The sequence below is a fragment of the Diorhabda sublineata genome, chromosome 10 (genome assembly GCF_026230105.1).
Source record: "Diorhabda sublineata isolate icDioSubl1.1 chromosome 10, icDioSubl1.1, whole genome shotgun sequence".
Taxonomy (NCBI): Eukaryota; Metazoa; Arthropoda; class Insecta; order Coleoptera; family Chrysomelidae; genus Diorhabda; species Diorhabda sublineata.
In genome coordinates this window covers 6,169,330-6,188,785 of record NC_079483.1, presented here as the reverse complement: position 1 = coordinate 6,188,785, position 19,456 = coordinate 6,169,330, and the positions used below count along the sequence as shown (strand labels likewise).

General features: G+C 32.9%; 1 protein-coding gene across 1 annotated transcript in view; it reads left to right on the top strand.

The window, feature by feature from the left end:
* The first annotated feature begins 996 nt into the window (after positions 1-996).
* The window catches only part of LOC130449991 (transforming growth factor-beta-induced protein ig-h3), a 52,079-nt gene continuing 33,619 nt past the window's right edge, over positions 997-19,456 (top strand). The window contains exons 1-2 of the mRNA XM_056788150.1: positions 997-1,384; positions 6,408-6,845. Of these exons, the coding sequence (XP_056644128.1) occupies positions 1,314-1,384; positions 6,408-6,845 (509 nt within the window). The 5' untranslated portion in view covers positions 997-1,313. The remainder of the gene's footprint in view (positions 1,385-6,407; positions 6,846-19,456) is intronic.

The following is a 19,456-nucleotide window of genomic DNA, read 5'->3' as shown; positions in this document are numbered from 1 at the left end:
CTACTCACTCCGCCATTGTTGACATTTAAGAGTCAGTCGGCGTTGTGCGACAGCCACGTAAACATGTCCGCCATTATTAATGATCCCGCCAAGTATGAATTGCGAAGTGTGATTCGTTTTCTACAGACTGAAGGTCATAGTACTGCAGAAATCCATCGGAAAATGAGTCGAGTATATGGGGAAAACTTCATGAGTGAATGGTGTTGTGCGGGAATGGTTTCGAAAGTTGAAAGATGGCCAAGGACGCGAATCTATCGTTTCAGATGACATGGTTCAACGAGTTAACAGAATGGTTAAAAAATACCGCAAATTTACCATTTCCAGAAGTTTCAACGTCTGTTTTGTACTCTACTTGAATTCATTCAACTTTCTTTGAAGAGGGTATTGAAAAGCTTGTCCACAGATATTAAAAATGTTTCAATCTCTTCCTTAATGACCAATCTTTTGGTAATAAAATTATTGTTTCATATGAACTTGTTTTTTATTTACAGCCTATCGGGGGTTGAAAAAAAAACAGTCCTCATAGATTTTTTAGGCATTAAAATCATGGCGAATTGTATTTTTGATGCTCCTCGTATACTCCATAATGTGAAAATTAAAAATTATTTATTTTATTAATAGAATTTCTGACATTTGAATAAATACCAAAATAATATAATATATCTTAAAAAAAACTGAAAATCTTGTGACTGTCTTTATTTTTTTCGTTTTTAAAATGTTGTTATATCAAAAATTTTGCCACCCTAGGTCCGGGTTTAGCCTAGGCGTAAATCCATCACTGATTTATGTCATAATTGTTTTTTCTACACTAATTTTTTGTTAAAAAAAATATTTTTTTTTTCAAAATTTCACCTCTCTCTTTCTCCATTTCAATAATTGCGTTTAATACATAAATTTAATTCATTTTTTCTCCAAACAAATTTCAAGTTACCCGGTAGTATTTCAACTTTAAATAAAAATAAACGTACGAGTAAATATCTACGGGAACGTTGATATTGTGGAAAAGTTTCTCTAGACTATCAGATGCATCTCGAGAGATAAGTATAAAAAAAAACAACGATAATGAAAAAAAAACTGACTTTCATCGTAGGTGTATGAACTACATACTTAACATCGTTCACCTTCTAGAAAGAAGAGCCGAACAAACATCGACCTAACGGTGTTATCTCTTCACCGACGAACGGTGCCCCACCATCCGGCCATGTTTATATATGGCGGCTCTTTCGCGAAAAGTTTGTTAGTCGACGAGCGAAACATTATTTGAAGCGGTTATTGAAATAAATTTTTATTTTCTAAACAAACTTTCGCTCAAAATGCTAATTCGTGCATTATTCGTTTTGAGTGGGTTATTTTTCGTACGAGCAGTGAAATCTGATATATACGGGTAAGCTTCTATTCTTTGTGTACAAAAAAAATTTCTTTTACTTTAATAAATTATACAGAGTGATTGATTAATGTGATACACTTCGAGATATCGATTCGAAAATTTGAGTGATTGTAAACTTTCTTCACAATCTTACAGGGTGTACCAAATTTCTTCAAATGAATCACTGTATATTCTATCGCGTATTTAGAATCATCTTGAATCCCCAATTACAATAATACAGGGCTGGTATGTGTTCCACGGGGTATTTAAGTTCCCATAAAAATCGTAACAAATTGAATACCCTGTACAATCTAAAAGAAATTACTACGGCCAAATTATTCGAAAAGTAGTGAAAATTCTGGAACTTTATTTATTAGGTTAATATTCATTGAATTTAATACAGGGTGTATCAAAATACTAAAACATTATTTTCTCGGTGTTTCCAAATGAATTTTATTTCATGTTTGTATCAAAAAGTATTACCAAAATCGAATTGAAATTGGAATATGTTTAAAAAATCAAATCAATCAAAAAAAAAATCAAGGCTAATGTTCGGGTCCTCAATAGAACATCATTTTGAACAGACTTACTATTTATTGGGGTATCACAACATTGTATTACATCACTAAGTTTGCGAACGGTTCTTCATGTCGGTCAATTTCAATTGCTTCAAAGAATAAAACTTGTTTGAAGCTGCGTAAACACAGAGATCAACAGTTGTAGACATAGAGCAAGGCCGCTGCTCTCGGTTTCCGCTTCTAAGCGGTTCACTGCAGCTGCTATGTACTCGTCAGCAAGCTCTACGTGGATCTTCCAGATCTTGTGCCATCCACTCATCGTTTGGTTCTCCACAACCGGGAATTTCTCTCACCATTTGAAGCAGATCCTTGGCCAGAACTGTCATCTAACGAATCAATTCCACAGCTTCCTCCAAGACATTTCTAACAACCTGATCAGTAACTGTATTCCATGCCTCAGCTGACCAGTAATCTACATCTTTCACTGTCACTTTCTTGATTTTTTTCAATTAAAGTTAGTTTAGAATCTCCTTCAATGGCTGTAGGAAGAAATTTCTTATGATAGGCTAATTTAATTGCTTGGAGAACCCCTTGGTCCGCAGGCTGTATCAGAGTGTAGCATTGGAAGGTTGTCAATGAACAAAATTGCCTTATTCGGCAACTTGTTTGCTTTATTAAAACGTTTAATAGCCTTGACGGACCCGTTGTTAAACTGATCGGATTTTTTGATTTACCGATTTCATCCAGATAAGCTTGTACCGCAGATTTATTTGAAGATAATTGCTCTACAGCTATTGTCAACTGGCGGACGCCATTGCTCAGTTGCACAACTCTTTCTTGTAAAAAAAGTTCACTCAGACGATGATGCCCAATTAGAAATTATAGTCTTGCCTACTCCAAATTCTACTGCTAGTTTAGTAGCACTCCGTTTAGCATTTGAATAATACGATTTGAGACATCAATGCATGCATTCCATTCCCCAGAAAAATGAGTAGATCTTATTGAAATCTGGTTAACTTGATGGTAACTGCACTGGACTATTTTGACTGGACTATGAAGGAAATACTCGAAGCTATATTAGGGTGTATTTTGAATAAGCTTTCCGAATCAGTACCCAACGTTTGTCGATAATAAGTGACGTCTTCGGCAGATCAGTCGCTTTGCTTTTGCAAAAGGTTCCTGAATCTTGGGAAGACATTTTAAAACATACTAAACTAATGAATAGGAACTCTACGAGAGTTTTACGAAAAGTTTTCCTCTTCTAAATAAGTTAAAATAATACAAAGAGCAAATGAAAGTGTTTGAGATATAAGATCCAAAATGAAGAAATGAGGAGACAGAGGGATTCAATACAGGAAACAAGACGTTCATAAATTAATGCTAAATAGAATTCAGTAGTCTTCATTTAACTTTGTAATAGGAGACGATAAAGGTAGTAAGGATTGGAGTTATTATCCTGGTGGAACTTCCAGTTACCTACGATGTCCAACTGGACTCACTAAAGACAGTATTTCTTCTCGTTTGAGGATTTCCAGATATAATTTGGTGTTCATGGTTGTTCCAGGTTCTACAAACTCGTGATTAACCAGTCAGAGGATATGTAAAAACTCGATATCGGCAAGATTTTCCGTTTGATTAGATTTTGGTTTTCTTAAAGAGACGTTGGTGCTATTCCAAGTTTCGTCCAAACATCGGGGATCGTGTTTGTACAATTCGATGTTTTCTCGTCATGTTTTAACTAGGACGTGTTCTTGGTGAACATTTTTGGTACAATTTAAACATTCTACTCATATTAACTCAAAATTTGGACACGAGAAAGCGTGAAGATGTTTCCAGTGAGTGTTTTAAAGCCAAAAACTATAATCGGCGAATATTTTGCGAACTTATTGCAAAGTTTGAGCGAAGAAATCAAGCAGAAACGTGCTGTTTCATAAAGACAATGCACCAGCTGACATATCCGCTATTGCAATGGCCAAAATTAATGAATTAAAGTTTGAATTGCTACCCCGTACACCCTATTCGCCAGATTTAGTCCCCTGAGAGTTTTTTCTCTTCCTAGATTTGACAAAATGATTCGGTGGTCAAAGATTTTCTAGCAAAGAAGATGTGATGTCTGGTATTTTGAGGAGCTTGACGATTCTTATTATAAAAAGTGAATCAAACGTAGTGAATATCGCTGGAAAAAGATTTTGTGTTTTATTAGTTGGGTTAGGTACTTCTGGGATAATCCTCGTATATTAAAACTGTTTATCTTCTTTCTCTGAAGACGATAACTTGGCTATCGAAACGTATCGTTAGACAGTATAATTGAAATAGGTTAGTATGAAAATCACTTAATGATTTATGAATTTGTATCTTATGGTGACAACTTTCACAATTTTTTTTTTTTGGGATCAATAAGTACCCGAAAAACTACAATACCGATTTTATATCTAATGATTTTCACTTTGAGGAAACCCACAAAAAATAATAGTTTTATTTTCTTTTATTTATTATTTATTTTTACAAAACGTGTCTTATTTTATGAATTCCCCTCGTATATTAACAGTTGTGTATCGGATTTTTTTTACACAAAAAACAACTTCTCATTCTGTGTTAGTAGTAACAAAAATTTTTATATTTTTGTCGTAAATTTTTTATTTTTTTGCGAACCAAATAGTTAATTTTTTAAAATAGGAATCCCTGTATATTACACCGAATTTGAATTGCTTTTTAAGTGCTTACCTTTAAAATTCACATTAAAATTGTCTATTAAAGCAAAGGAAGTGCATTATCATTTTTTTTTATTATAGTGGAACCTCTATTTGGGTACTTATTAATTTATTCAACTAGAAATCACCTAAAGGAAACATATAAACCAATAAAGTCTGTAAATGAATTTTTTTCATATTTCTAACTATTATACAGTATACAGTGTGTTTCGGAATCTACATTTATGAAAATTTAATGAAATATTCAGTAATATTGACCGTACTAATATAAACAATTTTATGTTTTATATAAAAGTTGTGAAATAAATTAATTTAACTTTATTCAATAACGGATTGTTGAGCTAATTAGATGTAGATGCAGTCAAATGCTCTACATAGATCACATAATGTAAAAACAACACGGTAATAATCTTCGAAACCTTTCACAACGTATTCCAAGAAATCGAGTACGTCTAAAACTTTGGAAAGATCTACAAATGAATAATCGTTTTTATTTTTGAGTTTTGGATAGGAATTGCCCTTCAAATTCCCTAATTTCATTACTAATGATTAAATAAATGAATCTAGACCCCCTCGAGGAGCCGTTGGACCTTCACATTGGTTAGGGGGCCCAGGAACGGTTCATTTAACCTAACCTAATCAGGAGTCGTGAACAAAATTTCGAGGGCGCTGCAAGCGCAAGAACCATGGTACATCCTGAGCTTTCCTCGAGGGTTTTAAGCAAACAGAATCCATTGAATCTTCCTACATACAAACTACCTATGGCGAAGCTTTTAACAAGTCCCAACGCCGCAACATCGTTGGTGCGGAAAAAAGAGAAGGAAGCCCAAGGCTTCCAAGACTCATGGCTTAACGGTCCTGGATCCTAAAGTTGTAACGACCTCCAACCCTCCTTCATCTTCCTAGGATGTTTTGAACCACGAGTTGGATAAAACTGTACCAGCGGTAGTGGCCTGAGGGATGATCGAATCCTCAGCTTCATGGCAGAACAGCTGCTGGATATCTTTGACGCGATGACTGATGTCTTCGCTGGAACTATATGATTGTAGTTTCTTCTTTTTTGGCTGGTTAAGAATCATATACTGATTCGTCGAAAGGTTCAAGTTAAGCTTTCCAAAGGACATCGGTTTGTGGTTATTTCAAGTAGGACAAGTTTGCAGGAAACAAAGCCCTGCAAGCGCAAAAACCATGGTACATCCTGGGTTTCAAGCAAATTGGGACCATTTAATCCTACTACTCTCAAACTACCTATGGCGAAGCTTTTAATAAGTCCCAACGCCGCAACATCGTTGGTGCGGAAAAAAGAGAAGGAAGCCCAAGGCTGCCGAGACGGCTCATGGCTTAACGGTCCTAGATCCTAAAGTTGCCACGATTTCCAACCTTCCTTCACCTTCCTAGAATGGAGGTCCATTGAACCACGAGTTGGATAAAACTGTACCTGCAGTAGTGGCCTGAGGGATGATCAAATCTGCAGCTTCACGGAAGAATAGCTGCTGGATATCTTTGACGCGATGACTGATGTCTTCGCTGGAACCATATGATTGTAGTTTCTTCTTTTTTGGCTGGTTAAGAATCATATACTGATTCGTCGAAAGGTTCAAGTTAAGCTTTCCAAAGGACATCGGTTCGTGGTTATTTCAAGTAGGACAAGTTTGTAGGAAACCAAGAGCTATGAAGTAAATCTAAACTTGAACAATGAACAATGAAAGACTTGAAAGGAATGAAAGCCTATCAAATACGTAACTTTCTATTTCCAATATTCCTAGCGACTAGCTTGTGCTTTTTTTTTGTTCATTTTGCTATTTGTTTCAGAGATCTCAGTCTTTTCCACGAATTACAACAAGAACCGTATCGAGTGAACTGGGATTGGGGTAATCCTTTGGTTAATAATAGACGAGCGGTCGAAGATGATATATCTCTAGAAGACGACGATTCCGATAGAGAACCCCTGGGTAAAAATTATAGAGATCCTCCGGCTGCTAGTTCCGAACAAAAACCAGTTGTAGTATCAAAACCCGAATCGGATGTTAAAACCGAATCCGATAAATCAGATGATACCCAAAAACCTATTTCGCCTTTCCAAGGTTTTCTGCCCGATGGAATTGTGGATGTGAAAGCGGGTGGATTCGGTGGTCCGCTCAATCCGTTCAATCCGGATTTCGATTTTTCCTCAACGTTTGGTATCAATTCCAAGCCTTTCGGATTTGGAGATTTGTTCAATTCATTCCAGAGTAATCAGTGGTGGAAGGGGTAAGAAAAATTATATCAATCCTTAATAATATACAAAATAAACTGACTAAAATCGCCCTTAAAACTAGTGGATACTTTGAAGGTGATGGTTTTTTCCTAATTTGATATTTATTATGGAGATTCGCCGCGGGAGTACCTTAAGGTTCATTTTGGCGAATGGATAGGCAGACAAGGATTCTGGAGTGACCCCGGAAGGTCATTTGACTTGACATCTAGTGATTTCTTTCTGTGAGGCCTCTTCAAGTACCGCGCATCTATTTATCTACTATTTTTGACACTTTCTTGAGGTCTTGACGTCATATAGTAAGTGCGTTCGAAAAAATCTTCATGCACGTGTCAGTGACAAGTTTTATACAAAGTTTAAACTTGCTGCTTGGATCCGTTTTGTTATGGCAGAACTCGAACGACCAATCAGTCAAGTTGTTTTAGAAAATGTTTCTAATTGAGTTTATGGTGATTTGTGTCGATCATTTTCAACAATTCAACATTGTTCTAAGTTGGACTGGGGACGAGAATCATTAGAAGATGACGCAAATGCGGGAGGTCCTCTGATTGGGAAGGACCAAGTGTAATCCAATCAATCGTAATTCCAATCCGATCCAAGATCTAAAAAATATCCATGAAGTAACATTAGAAACGAAAGCTCTTTCCAAAGAAAGCAAAGGTCACGGAAAGCACCAAAAAAATGATGGCTACAATATTTTGGGACTGCTAATGTGTCAAATACAATCATGAACATGACAATTTTTGAAAAAATATCGAGGCTGTAGAACGTGGCGATTGAATATCCACCTTGTAGCCCTGATCTGGCTTCGTTCGACTATTTTTTGTTTGCAAAATTGAAGATCAGTTTAAAGGATAAAAGATTTAACAGCGACGCTGAAATTAAAGATGGGGTGTACAAATATTTTGACTCTAAAGATGCATCGTATTTTTTATACTGAAATAAAAGTTTTGGTCAGACTATTTGCAAAGTATATTGCAATAAAAAACGTAAATTTATGTACTGAAAATTATATTAAATCCCATCTTTCGTATTTCAAACATGGATTCAATGTATTTAGATCCAATTAAACTTATACAGACATTTTTTTGGTAGGAAATTCGAGACAAAGAATAAAGTAGATGTAAAAAATAAATCTCCGGGGGATTATTATCCTTTAAATTATTTTCCAAGCATTAACAGGCCTAATTTCAAAGATGGAAGAGATGAAACTAACGCGCCCCCTCCACTTGACCTTGATTTATATGCCGACGAATACACACGAAGGAAAAATCATAAAAAATTATTCTTTCGAGATTGGCAAGAATATTAGACTGTATTTTGAGTAATTTAATAATATTGATGCGTCTAAATGAAGTATTTAATTAAACATTAAATAATCAAAATTGTGACATTTCTAGAGGAATATACAGGGTGTATAATTAAAATTTAGGTAAGAAATTAAACTAATGTTAGAAATTTGAATAAATTTTCTCGTACTAGATCTCGTTTTTGAATTATCAGCCTATAAATAAAAAAGAAAAATGATATTCTAACCTCATCCTAAGTAAATTCCAAATTCCAAGTATTTTGAAAACATTTAATATCAAAAGTTTGGTTTTGTCGTAAAAAATCTTCTAATTAATACAGTCACTGAAGGGGGGAAACGATTTGTAGTGATTTGCGGTTAAATATTCGTTATACAGGGTGACTAAATCGAAATCGATTATGATTTAATGCTTATTAAAAGTTCGCATTGAAAATCCAAGGGAATTGTAGGTATCGGATCTTTTGAAGGATTATTTTGTATGGAATTATACTTAGGAAACGTCCATAAACCATCAATAGTGAGGGGGGGGTTGGACTAAGCCACGTGACGGGGGAAGGCAGTTTTTGAAATTTTATTAAAGAAAATGATATTATTTGGCACACAAAGTTTAATTTTTCGAGAAAAATCATGAATGCATTGTTTAAAAAATAATTATTACTAAATATTTATTTTTGAAGAAAATCACGTAGCATCGGGTAGGGTGGGGGACGCTTCCTCATGTATTTTAATAATTTCAAGGACTTTTTCTCTAAAAAATTCACTTAAATCAAAAACCGACGTTATTTAAGTAATTTTAGAATAAAATATAGGGTGTTCCATTTAAAATAATATAAATTTGTACATTTTGACTTATTAGCAAGCGTCTTCCGGGCAAATGTCCCCTTTTACGATTTTCTCCATGCAGGAAAACAGAAATAAATCCACAGTCGTTAAATCAGGGGTGTACGATGGATGATCGAGATGAATTACGTTAAATTGAGCCAAAAATCGGCTGGAGAACAAACTTAGCTTGCGCGATATCGTATAGCAGGACTTACTGCTCAGTCCTGCTCAACTGTGGCTAAGACTTTTTTTAAAAGGACTTATAGACATTTCCTTATGTATTTTAATAATTTCAAGGAGCTTGTTTTTAAAAAATTCGAATAAATCAAAAATCGACAATTTTTAAATGTAATTTTACAATGAAATACAGAGTGTTCCATTTAGAATAATATAAATTTGTGTACAGATAAATATTGAAATTTGGACTAATTTTGATTTTTATGCATCAAAATGTTCTTGATTTTAGGTCTTTCCTGTTTTAAAATTGAATTTTTTCAATAATTTTTTAAAGAAAAAATTTCGTTTCGACTTTTCTTTAAGTCTTTCTCAAAATATTATATTGACAAGGACAGTTTGAGTATTTATATTAATCAAGAGATCACCTACATCATGAATATAAAAATAAGAATAAAATCAAAATAGATAATGCTCTAAATCAATTTTTCCTTAGTCTTTACATCTCAAATATATAGCAGTACTTAATCAATCAAATTATTTGTCGTTTTTTTAGATTTTTTTCGCGTATTAAATTCCGTTCCATATCAAAAGGTCTAAGAATCAAGAACATTCAGATAAACTTTTAAAAACTTATTAAAAAAAACTAATTTTGAAACAGAAGAGTCCTAATTTCAAGAATATATAGATGAACGACATGTACAGAATCATAATTAAAAAAAAATGTTAAGCTGGTTGCATAATTGCAAACCGGAAAAAGTTTCCATCTACCCACACATCTCTTTCGACAAGTTTGTCAATTTTCTGTGCTGCTGGCTCTTCATCCTCCATCCGCTGGTTTAGCAGTTATCCTTTTCTTTTCCACAGGATAGTCCATGCACTCTACTCGTCTGTATTATCCGCAGCTTCTAGGAGAGGTGAATTCCTTATAGACTTGCTATCCCTACTCGAGATATTTCCTATTTCCTTCTTTTCTTTGTTCATTTTCTTATATTTGTCTTCCCTGCTGTTTTTTCTGCTTTCTGGTGGTTTATTCCTTTTTGTCCAACTCTGGATAAATCTGCTGGATGTTGATGTACCAAATGGCGTTCATTTCTTGCCACAGGTTGATATTTTCCTGGTTTTCACGCTTCTTTCAGCGACTTAAGTCTCTAGATGCGCAAAGAGTCAGTCCTTGGTTCAGTATGAATCTCAGGTATTTGACCTTGGTGGTCTTAACGTTTTATTCTGGTATATTTTCGTAGAATATTCTTCGTTCATGGTAATCTTTTACATTCATGACTTCCTGGAGTTTTATTGTTATCGTTACTGGTTGGGTACCTCTGGTACTACTCCTTGTGGTACTCCCGCCCTTTTTCCATCGCGTTTTTCATCTAGTTTAATTGAAATTGGTCCGAAATCTTCGGTTAGAAGATGATTGGAAAGGCTTTATTCTAAATTATGAATCGAATTTTCGATTTATACGTATAGAGGTAGATTAATGATTTTTTTTTATTCAACGCCGAAACCTTCACTGAATCTAAAGTAAATAGACAATGGAATACCGTAGAACTATAACTAAATCGAATTAAAAGGTCAATATACTGTTAACTGAAGTAATGTTGGAAACGAAAGTTGAAATCCATTTGTAAAAAAAACGATTGTGTGTAAAAATGAAAAAAAAAATCTGAGTATAAATTCAAGGTGTTCGTTAATTATATTTTGAAGGTAATGATTACTTTATAGCCCTACGGTTTCTGATTTTAATTAAAAAATAAAACAATTCACTTAACAATTATTCAAAAATTGTATAAACAACCAGTATTTTCGGAAATATTAATCATCGTCAATTATTTAACCTTTGGAAGTGAGTTGACAACTCAATCGTGTAAAATCTCAGGCAAATGTGTTGATTTTTCCGATTTATTTTTTATATTTGCGATGACTACACACCTTAATATCAAAAAAGGCGTTAACACCTTTGATTAAGAAATGCTAACGTGCATATTTAAACCTGTACATTCGCAATAACGATAAATATTGGGTGTCAAACATGGTGTGAATATACCAATCACATAACTGACTGTTTTTTTTTTGGTTGACCAATATTAAAGGCTTTTCGAAGAAATCGATGTATACGGTAGAATACGCGAAGGTGTATACTGTAACAAAAACAATTCTTTATTCGGAAGAAGTTCATATTCACTTAAAACTTTGATTAATATCAACTAATATGTATAATTCATCAAAAAAGTGTATGAGTTCATCGAGAAGACGTTCTAGATGCGTCTCGTCATAGGAGCTTTTCTACAACATCGAATTGTTGTGAAATTTCACTTAAAACTTTGAAAAATCACAACCAAAACTTGTAATTTTACAAAAGATGCATATGACATTGAATTTCTATCACCTGGAGATGTTTTTGAGTGGTTTGAGTGCTCATGAGTTGATCGAGAAGGCGTTTTAGATGTTTCTCATCATAGGAGCTTTTCTACAACATCGAATTGTTGTGAAATTTCACTTAAAACTTTGAAAAATCACAACCAAAACTTGTAATTTTACAAAAGATGCATATGACATTGAATTTCTATCACCTGGAGGTGTTTTTAAGTGGTTTGAGTGCTCATGACATCGTCAAATATGCGTTCTAGATGTTTTTCGTCATAGTAGGTTTTCTACAACATCGAATTGTTGTGAAATTTCACTTAAAACTTTTAAAAATCACTACCAAAACTTGTAATTTAACAAAAGAAGCATATGATAGTGAATTTCTATCACCTGGAGGTGTTTTTAAGTGGTTTGAGTGCTCATGACATCGTCAAATATGCGTTCTAGATGTTTTTCGTCATAGTAGGTTTTCTACAACATCGAATTGTTGTGAAATTTCACTTAAAACATTGCGAAATTTCAAAACCAAAACTTGTAATTTTACAAAAGATGCATATGACATTGAATTTCTATCACCTGGAGATGTTTTTGAGTGGTTTGAGTGCTCATGAGTTGATCGAGAAGGCGTTTTAGATGTTTCTCATCATAGGAGCTTTTCTACAACATCGAATTGTTGTGAAATTTCACTTAAAACTTTGAAAAATCACAACCAAAACTTGTAATTTTACAAAAGATGCATATGACATTGAATTTCTGTCACCTGGAGGTGTTTTTAAGTGGTTTGAGTGCTCATGACATCGTCAAATATGCGTTCTAGATGTTTTTCGTCATAGTAGGTTTTCTACAACATCGAATTGTTGTAAAATTTCACTTAAAACTTTTAAAAATCACTACCAAAACTTGTAATTTAACAAAAGAAGCATATGATAGTGAATTTCTATCACCTGGAGGTGTTTTTAAGTGGTTTGAGTGCTCATGACATCGTCAAATATGCGTTCTAGATGTTTTTCGTCATAGTAGGTTTTCTACAACATCGAATTGTTGTGAAATTTCACTTAAAACATTGCGAAATTTCAAAACCAAAACTTGTAATTTTACAAAAGATGCATATGACATTGAATTTCTGTCACCTGGAGGTGTTTTTAAGTGGTTTGAGTGCTCATGACATCGTCAAATATGAGTTCTAGATGTTTTTCGTCATAGTAGGTTTTCTACAACATCGAATTGTTGTGAAATTTCACTTAAAACTTTTAAAAATCACTACCAAAACTTGTAATTTAACAAAAGAAGCATATGATAGTGAATTTCTATCACCTGGAGGTGTTTTTAAGTGGTTTGAGTGCTCATGACATCGTCAAATATGCGTTCTAGATGTTTTTCGTCATAGTAGGTTTTCTACAACATCGAATTGTTGTGAAATTTCACTTAAAACATTGCGAAATTTCAAAACCAAAACTTGTAATTTAATAAAAGAAGCATGTGATAGTGAATTTCTATCACCTGGAGATGTTTTTGAGTGGTTTGAGTGCTCATGAGTTGATCGAGAAGGCGTTTTAGATGTTTCTCATCATAGGAGCTTTTCTACAACATCGAATTGTTGTGAAATTTCACTTAAAACTTTGAAAAATCACAACCAAAACTTGTAATTTTACAAAAGATGCATATGACATTGAATTTCTGTCACCTGGAGGTGTTTTTAAGTGGTTTGAGTGCTCATGACATCGTCAAATATGCGTTCTAGATGTTTTTCGTCATAGTAGGTTTTCTACAACATCGAATTGTTGTGAAATTTCACTTAAAACTTTTAAAAATCACTACCAAAACTTGTAATTTAACAAAAGAAGCATATGATAGTGAATTTCTATCACCTGGAGGTGTTTTTAAGTAGTTTGAGTGCTCATGACATCGTCAAATATGCGTTCTAGATGTTTTTCGTCATAGTAGGTTTTCTACAACATCGAATTGTTGTGAAATTTCACTTAAAACATTGCGAAATTTCAAAACCAAAACTTGTAATTTAACAAAAGAAGCATGTGATAGTGAATTTCTATCACCTGGAGATGTTTTTGAGTGGTTTGAGTGCTCATGAGTTGATCGAGAAGGCGTTTTAGATGTTTCTCATCATAGGAGCTTATCTACAACATCGAATTGTTGTGAAATTTCACTTAAAACATTGCAAAATTTCAACCAAAACTTGTAATTTAACAAAAGAAGCATATGATAGTGAATTTCTATCACCTGGAGGTGTTTTTAAGTGGTTTGAGTGCTCATGACATGGTCAAATATGCATTCTAGATGTTTCTCGTCATAGTAGCTTTTCTACAACATCGAATTGTTGTGAAATTTCACTTAAAACTTTTAAAAATCACTACCAAAACTTGTAATTTAACAAAAGAAGCATATGATAGTGAATTTCTATCACCTGGAGGTGTTTTTAAGTGGTTTGAGTGCTCATGACATCGTCAAATATGCGTTCTAGATGTTTTTCGTCATAGTAGGTTTTCTACAACATCGAATTGTTGTGGAATTTCACTTAAAACATTGCGAAATTTCAAAACCAAAACTTGTAATTTAACAAAAGAAGCATGTGATAGTGAATTTCTATCACCTGGAGATGTTTTTGAGTGGTTTGAGTGCTCATGAGTTGATCGAGAAGGCGTTTTAGATGTTTTTCATCATAGGAGCTTATCTACAACAGCGAATTGTTGTGAAATTTCACTTAAAACATTGCAAAATCACTACCAAAACTTGTAATTTAACAAAAGAAGCATATGATAGTGAATTTCTATCACCTGGAGGTGTTTTTAAGTGGTTTGAGTGCTCATGACATCGTCAAATATGCGTTCTAGATGTTTTTCGTCATAGTAGGTTTTCTACAACATCGAATTGTTGTGAAATTTCACTTAAAACATTGCAAAATTTCAACCAAAACTTGTAATTTAACAAAAGAAGCATATGATAGTGAATTTCTATCACCTGGAGGTGTTTTTAAGTGGTTTGAGTGCTCATGAGTTGATCGAGAAGATTTTTCAAAACAAAAACTATGTAAAAATTAATAATTTTTTTGTTTTTGAGTGTCAATACATATTTCCATTATCTCTCATCCATCCGGCGACCGTGACGAGATAACAAAAACAAAGTCGACTATCTCCACGTTCGTTCTTGAACCATCTGTATATTGTTGAAAAAATCTTGAGGTCGTTGAAAATTCTGTTAAAATTACTAGTGAATATAACTGATAAATATTTTGTTGTCGTATCAACCTTTATCAATCAGTTTTAAACCACTAAAATCTCCAAAAAATAAACTATTGACAATAATAAACACTCCATTGAAGTCATTGGAGGCCAATACTAGATTATTTTTCACAATTAAAAATTTTACAAACCATATAATCTATTTCAAAATCATTATTTTTTATTTTTTTCCTCTATTCTTGTTGCTCCATCCGTTTCTATCCTCTGATCTTTCTTTCCACTCTTCTGAAATCTGATGTTACCTCTCCTATCCATTCCTTTCACGGCTTGCCTGTTCTTCTTCTAGTTCCTTATCTCTCCATTTGTACTTTCTCGAAAATTCTGCTTGCATTCATTCTGCACACATGTCTCAACTACCTGACACTTTGGGCACTGATCATTCTTTATTCTCCATGTCTCATTGTTCATTTTTACACTCCCAGTACTTTTCTTTCTAGTAATCTTCTTAGTAGTACCCAAGACTCATACCGATACAGCCTAATCATTATTTTGTACAGTCTTGTCGTTGTTGCTTTGGAAAAAAATGATATTCCTTATTTTCCGTCACCCTATACGCCAGATTTAGTCCCTTCGGATAATTTTCTATTCTCAGACTTGAAAAAACGACTAGATGGTTGAAAATTTTCCAACAATGAAGATGTGATGTCGGTTATTTTCAGTAGCTTAACGATTATTATTCTTATTGATGAATAAATATATTTGTTTACAAAATTTTTGTGTATGTGACCACCTCTGTGACCAACTTCGTACATAGTACATGTATAACGCAAAAAAGGCCTTAAAAACTATCATTATTTCAATGCGAATTGACCCGAATGACCGTCTTCCTAGTTAAACTTAAAAGATTGTTATCTGTATCGTAATTTAAAATAGAAATGACTATTGAATTGACCTTGAATCGTATTTTTATGCTGATAGACATGAATGTCTTCTACTGGGAAACAATAGCCATTGTTAGATTAGATTGCTTAAAAAATAAGCGCGTTATAAGAGGGGGAGAATGGGTACAAAAAAAAAACGAAATTTGTATATAAGAATTTGATTTTCAAATTTCGGAAATGCATCGGTTTCAGTAACTCATTGCCATTTTGGAAAACTTTTAAAAAAAAGTCTGTACCGGTACCAGAATTTTGTTTTCTTTTATATCAAGTAAGAAAGTTTCATTTGTAACCTGAAGGGCGTATTTTTGCATTATAAAAACTTTCAAAACAGTCCAAAACAATCATACAAAATACGTGATTTTCAATATATGAATGATTCTAGAATAATCAAGAATAATTCTAAAAGATTCCAGATTCTATAGCATCCTAAAATATTTATCTATTTGATGTCGATCAAAAAGTTTCTCTTCTTTACCTAAAATGCTTAGTTTTGAATATATAAATGATTCTAGAACATTCTAGAATAGTCTAGAGAATTTTATGGCATTTCAGAATGTTACAGAGCATCCTATAGCATCCTAAAACATTCTGAAATATTTATCTATTTGATGTTGATCAAAAAGTTACTCTTCTTTACCTAAAATGCGTGGTTTTGAATATATAAATGATTCTAGAACATTCTAGAATAGTCTAGAGAATTTTATAGCATTTCAGAATGTTACAGAGCATCCTGTAACATCCTAGAACATACTGAAATATTATTCTAATAAATGTAAATCAAGAAGAATCTCTTCTTTACCCAAATGCGTGGTTTTCAATTTATAAATGCTTCTAGGACAATCCAGATCCTATAGCATCTCAAAACATTCCGAAATTTTGATCTATTTAATGTCCATTAAAAATATTCTTATCTTTTCCTAAAATGCGAGGTATAGAATGTATAAATGCTTCTGGAACAATCTAGAATAGTTTAGAGAATTCTGTAACATTCAAGAATATTCTAGATCATTCTATAGCATCCCAGAACATTATAGATTACTGATTTGTCTAGTGTCTATTAATAATGAACCCTTTTTTGCTTAAAATTTTTGGTTTTGAATTTATAAATGCTTCTTGAACATTCCAGAATAGTCTATAAAATAATAAAGGATTCCAGCATGTTTTAGAACATCCTATAACATTCTAAAACAATCTGAAATATTTATCTACTCAATGACGATGAAAAATATTTTGTTCTTCACCTAAAATGCGTGATATTGAATATCATAATTTTTCTAGAACAATCCAGAATAGTCTACAGAATTCTAACGGATTTCAGATTGTTCTAGATCATTCTATAGCATCCCAGAACATTCTGATTTACTGATTTGTCTAATGTCCTTTAAGAAAGAACTCTTTTTTGCTTAAAATTCGAGGATTTGATTTTATAAATGCTTCTTGAACATTCCAGAATAGTTTATAAAATTCTAAAAGATTCCAGCATGTTTTAGAACATCCTACAGCATTCCAAAACAAACTGAAATATTTATCTACTCAATGACGATGAAAAAGATTTTGTCCTTCACCTAAAATGCGTGATATTGAATATGATAATGCTTACAGAACAATCCAGAATAGTCTACAGAATTCTAACGGATTTCAGCATGTTTTTGGAACATCCTACAGCATTCCAAAACAAACTGAAATATTTATCTACTGAATGACGATGAAAAAGATTTTGATCTCCACCTAAAATCCGTGGTTTTGAATTTATAAATGCTTCTAGAACAATCCAGAATAGTCTACAGAATTGTAAAGGATTCCAGAATGTTCTAGATCATTCTATAGCATCCCAGAACATTCTGGATTACTAATTTGTCTAGTGCCCATTAAGAAAGAACTCTTTTTTGCTTAAAATTCGAGGTTTTGATTTTATAAATGCTTCTTGAACAATCCAGAATAGTTTATAAAGTAATAAAGGATTCCAGAATGTTCTAGAGCATCTTTTAGAATAGTGCAGAATATTTGAAAGCACTCCAGTACATTATTTCGTAGACTGGATGTAAAAATCACTCTTCTTCTTGTGATATATGTTATTTATCATTAATTTTTATAGTACTAGTTTTGCCTGCCATATTCTTGCCTCACTTTTGATCAGTTTCAATCATAACCTTTAATTTTTCTTCTCTTTTGTAGTAGTTCTTAAATCCTCTTCTATTTCTGTATATTTATTTCCATCTCGACGCCAATTTTTTATTCTATTATCTTGCGAAAATTTCCATCACTTTCTTGTTTGTATTTTTATTAATCTTCTTGATGCTTTCATCATTTTTTCCACTTTTATATCTTATCGTTTCTTGTTTATCTCGACTTTAATTGTTTTAGTTTGTTTATTGCTTCTATAATGCATATTCTGAAAGTTTATGACATTAAATCTTTCATCTTTATCAGTATCAGTTATAATTGGACTTGAATTATTCTTCTTTTCGATTAATTTTTAATTCGATTTCATATTTTTGATGATCCATTTTAAGATAACCGCCCGCCGCTGAAAACAACAGTTTCGTATTTGTTAATTGCATCTGCAATACACTGATAGAACTTTTACAGTTACCTTGGAATTTACACCTTTTTTTGATAGTTGATTTTACAATTAACAGCTTCCCGCATTTTCGCAGTAGTTCGAATAGACTGAGATCAATGAACTTGAAATAAATCGGTAAGTTGTCAAGGATAAACACCAATTTATTTGAGTTAACCTCGAATTATAGTTCAAAAATATATTTACGAGGGTTGTTACTTAAGTTTTGAGATACGGCGATACTAAAGTGAATGTCAAATTTGATATTTTCGATGGTTGTTTATTAAACTAACAGCAGCGTGCCGATTCAACTCGCTTCAACTTTTGGCGATGAAGCGCCATCTCGATTTATCATATACCAGCATTTGTTTGCAAGAAGAGTTGAACAAAATCAGGGATACCAGTCGCAGAAGACGATTCAATTTCCGTCACGACAATTCCAGCACTTAAACATCGAATTGATGTATCATTCGCCCTTTGGCACTCAAATATTTTTTCTTATCCCCGCAAATCAAAAATTAACGTTTTTTTACATCCTAAAAAGCGATTGAAGCGTGTTTTGGAGGTACCTCAATCGAAATGGAAAAAAATGCTTCGGAAATTGGTTCAAATGCATACAAACTGTATTAATCTGAATGAGGAATATTTTGAACAAAAAAATTAAGTTATTTACAATTATAAATATTTGTTTTTATCTGTCTATCTCGAAACTTAAGTAACAACCCTCGTATATATAATTATTGTGAGCTGTCTAATCTTTATTTCATAAAAAATAATGAATCAATAGTGTCATCGATATCTTATAAAACTTTTTGTATATTCCCACCCAACGAAAGGTTTTAATCAACCATATTCATTTTAATTTGATCATTTGTTTTTTTTAATTAACTTGAATCAGTCAAATGAATTTAAAAAAATCACATCAAGTGGTAGACCTCCAAATATAAATCGAGATACATCTGTAATGATTTAATGGAACACTTGTAATATATTTGATGATATATATAGAACTAAGTACACAGCATGAACCGTGTTGGATGTTCGGCCACCGATTTTTGATTCCAATCAGTCTAGTACCTGGAAAAAACTGTAGCAGTGCTAATTAAGTTGTTGCATTGAAATCTATAAAGTAGAACTATAAATTTGACTTGATTTTTTCAGGTCTCTTTCATCATTTACAGCTTTCTCATTCCTATGCAACCATTTCTAAAAATTTTCGCGTATTTGATTCTGTTTC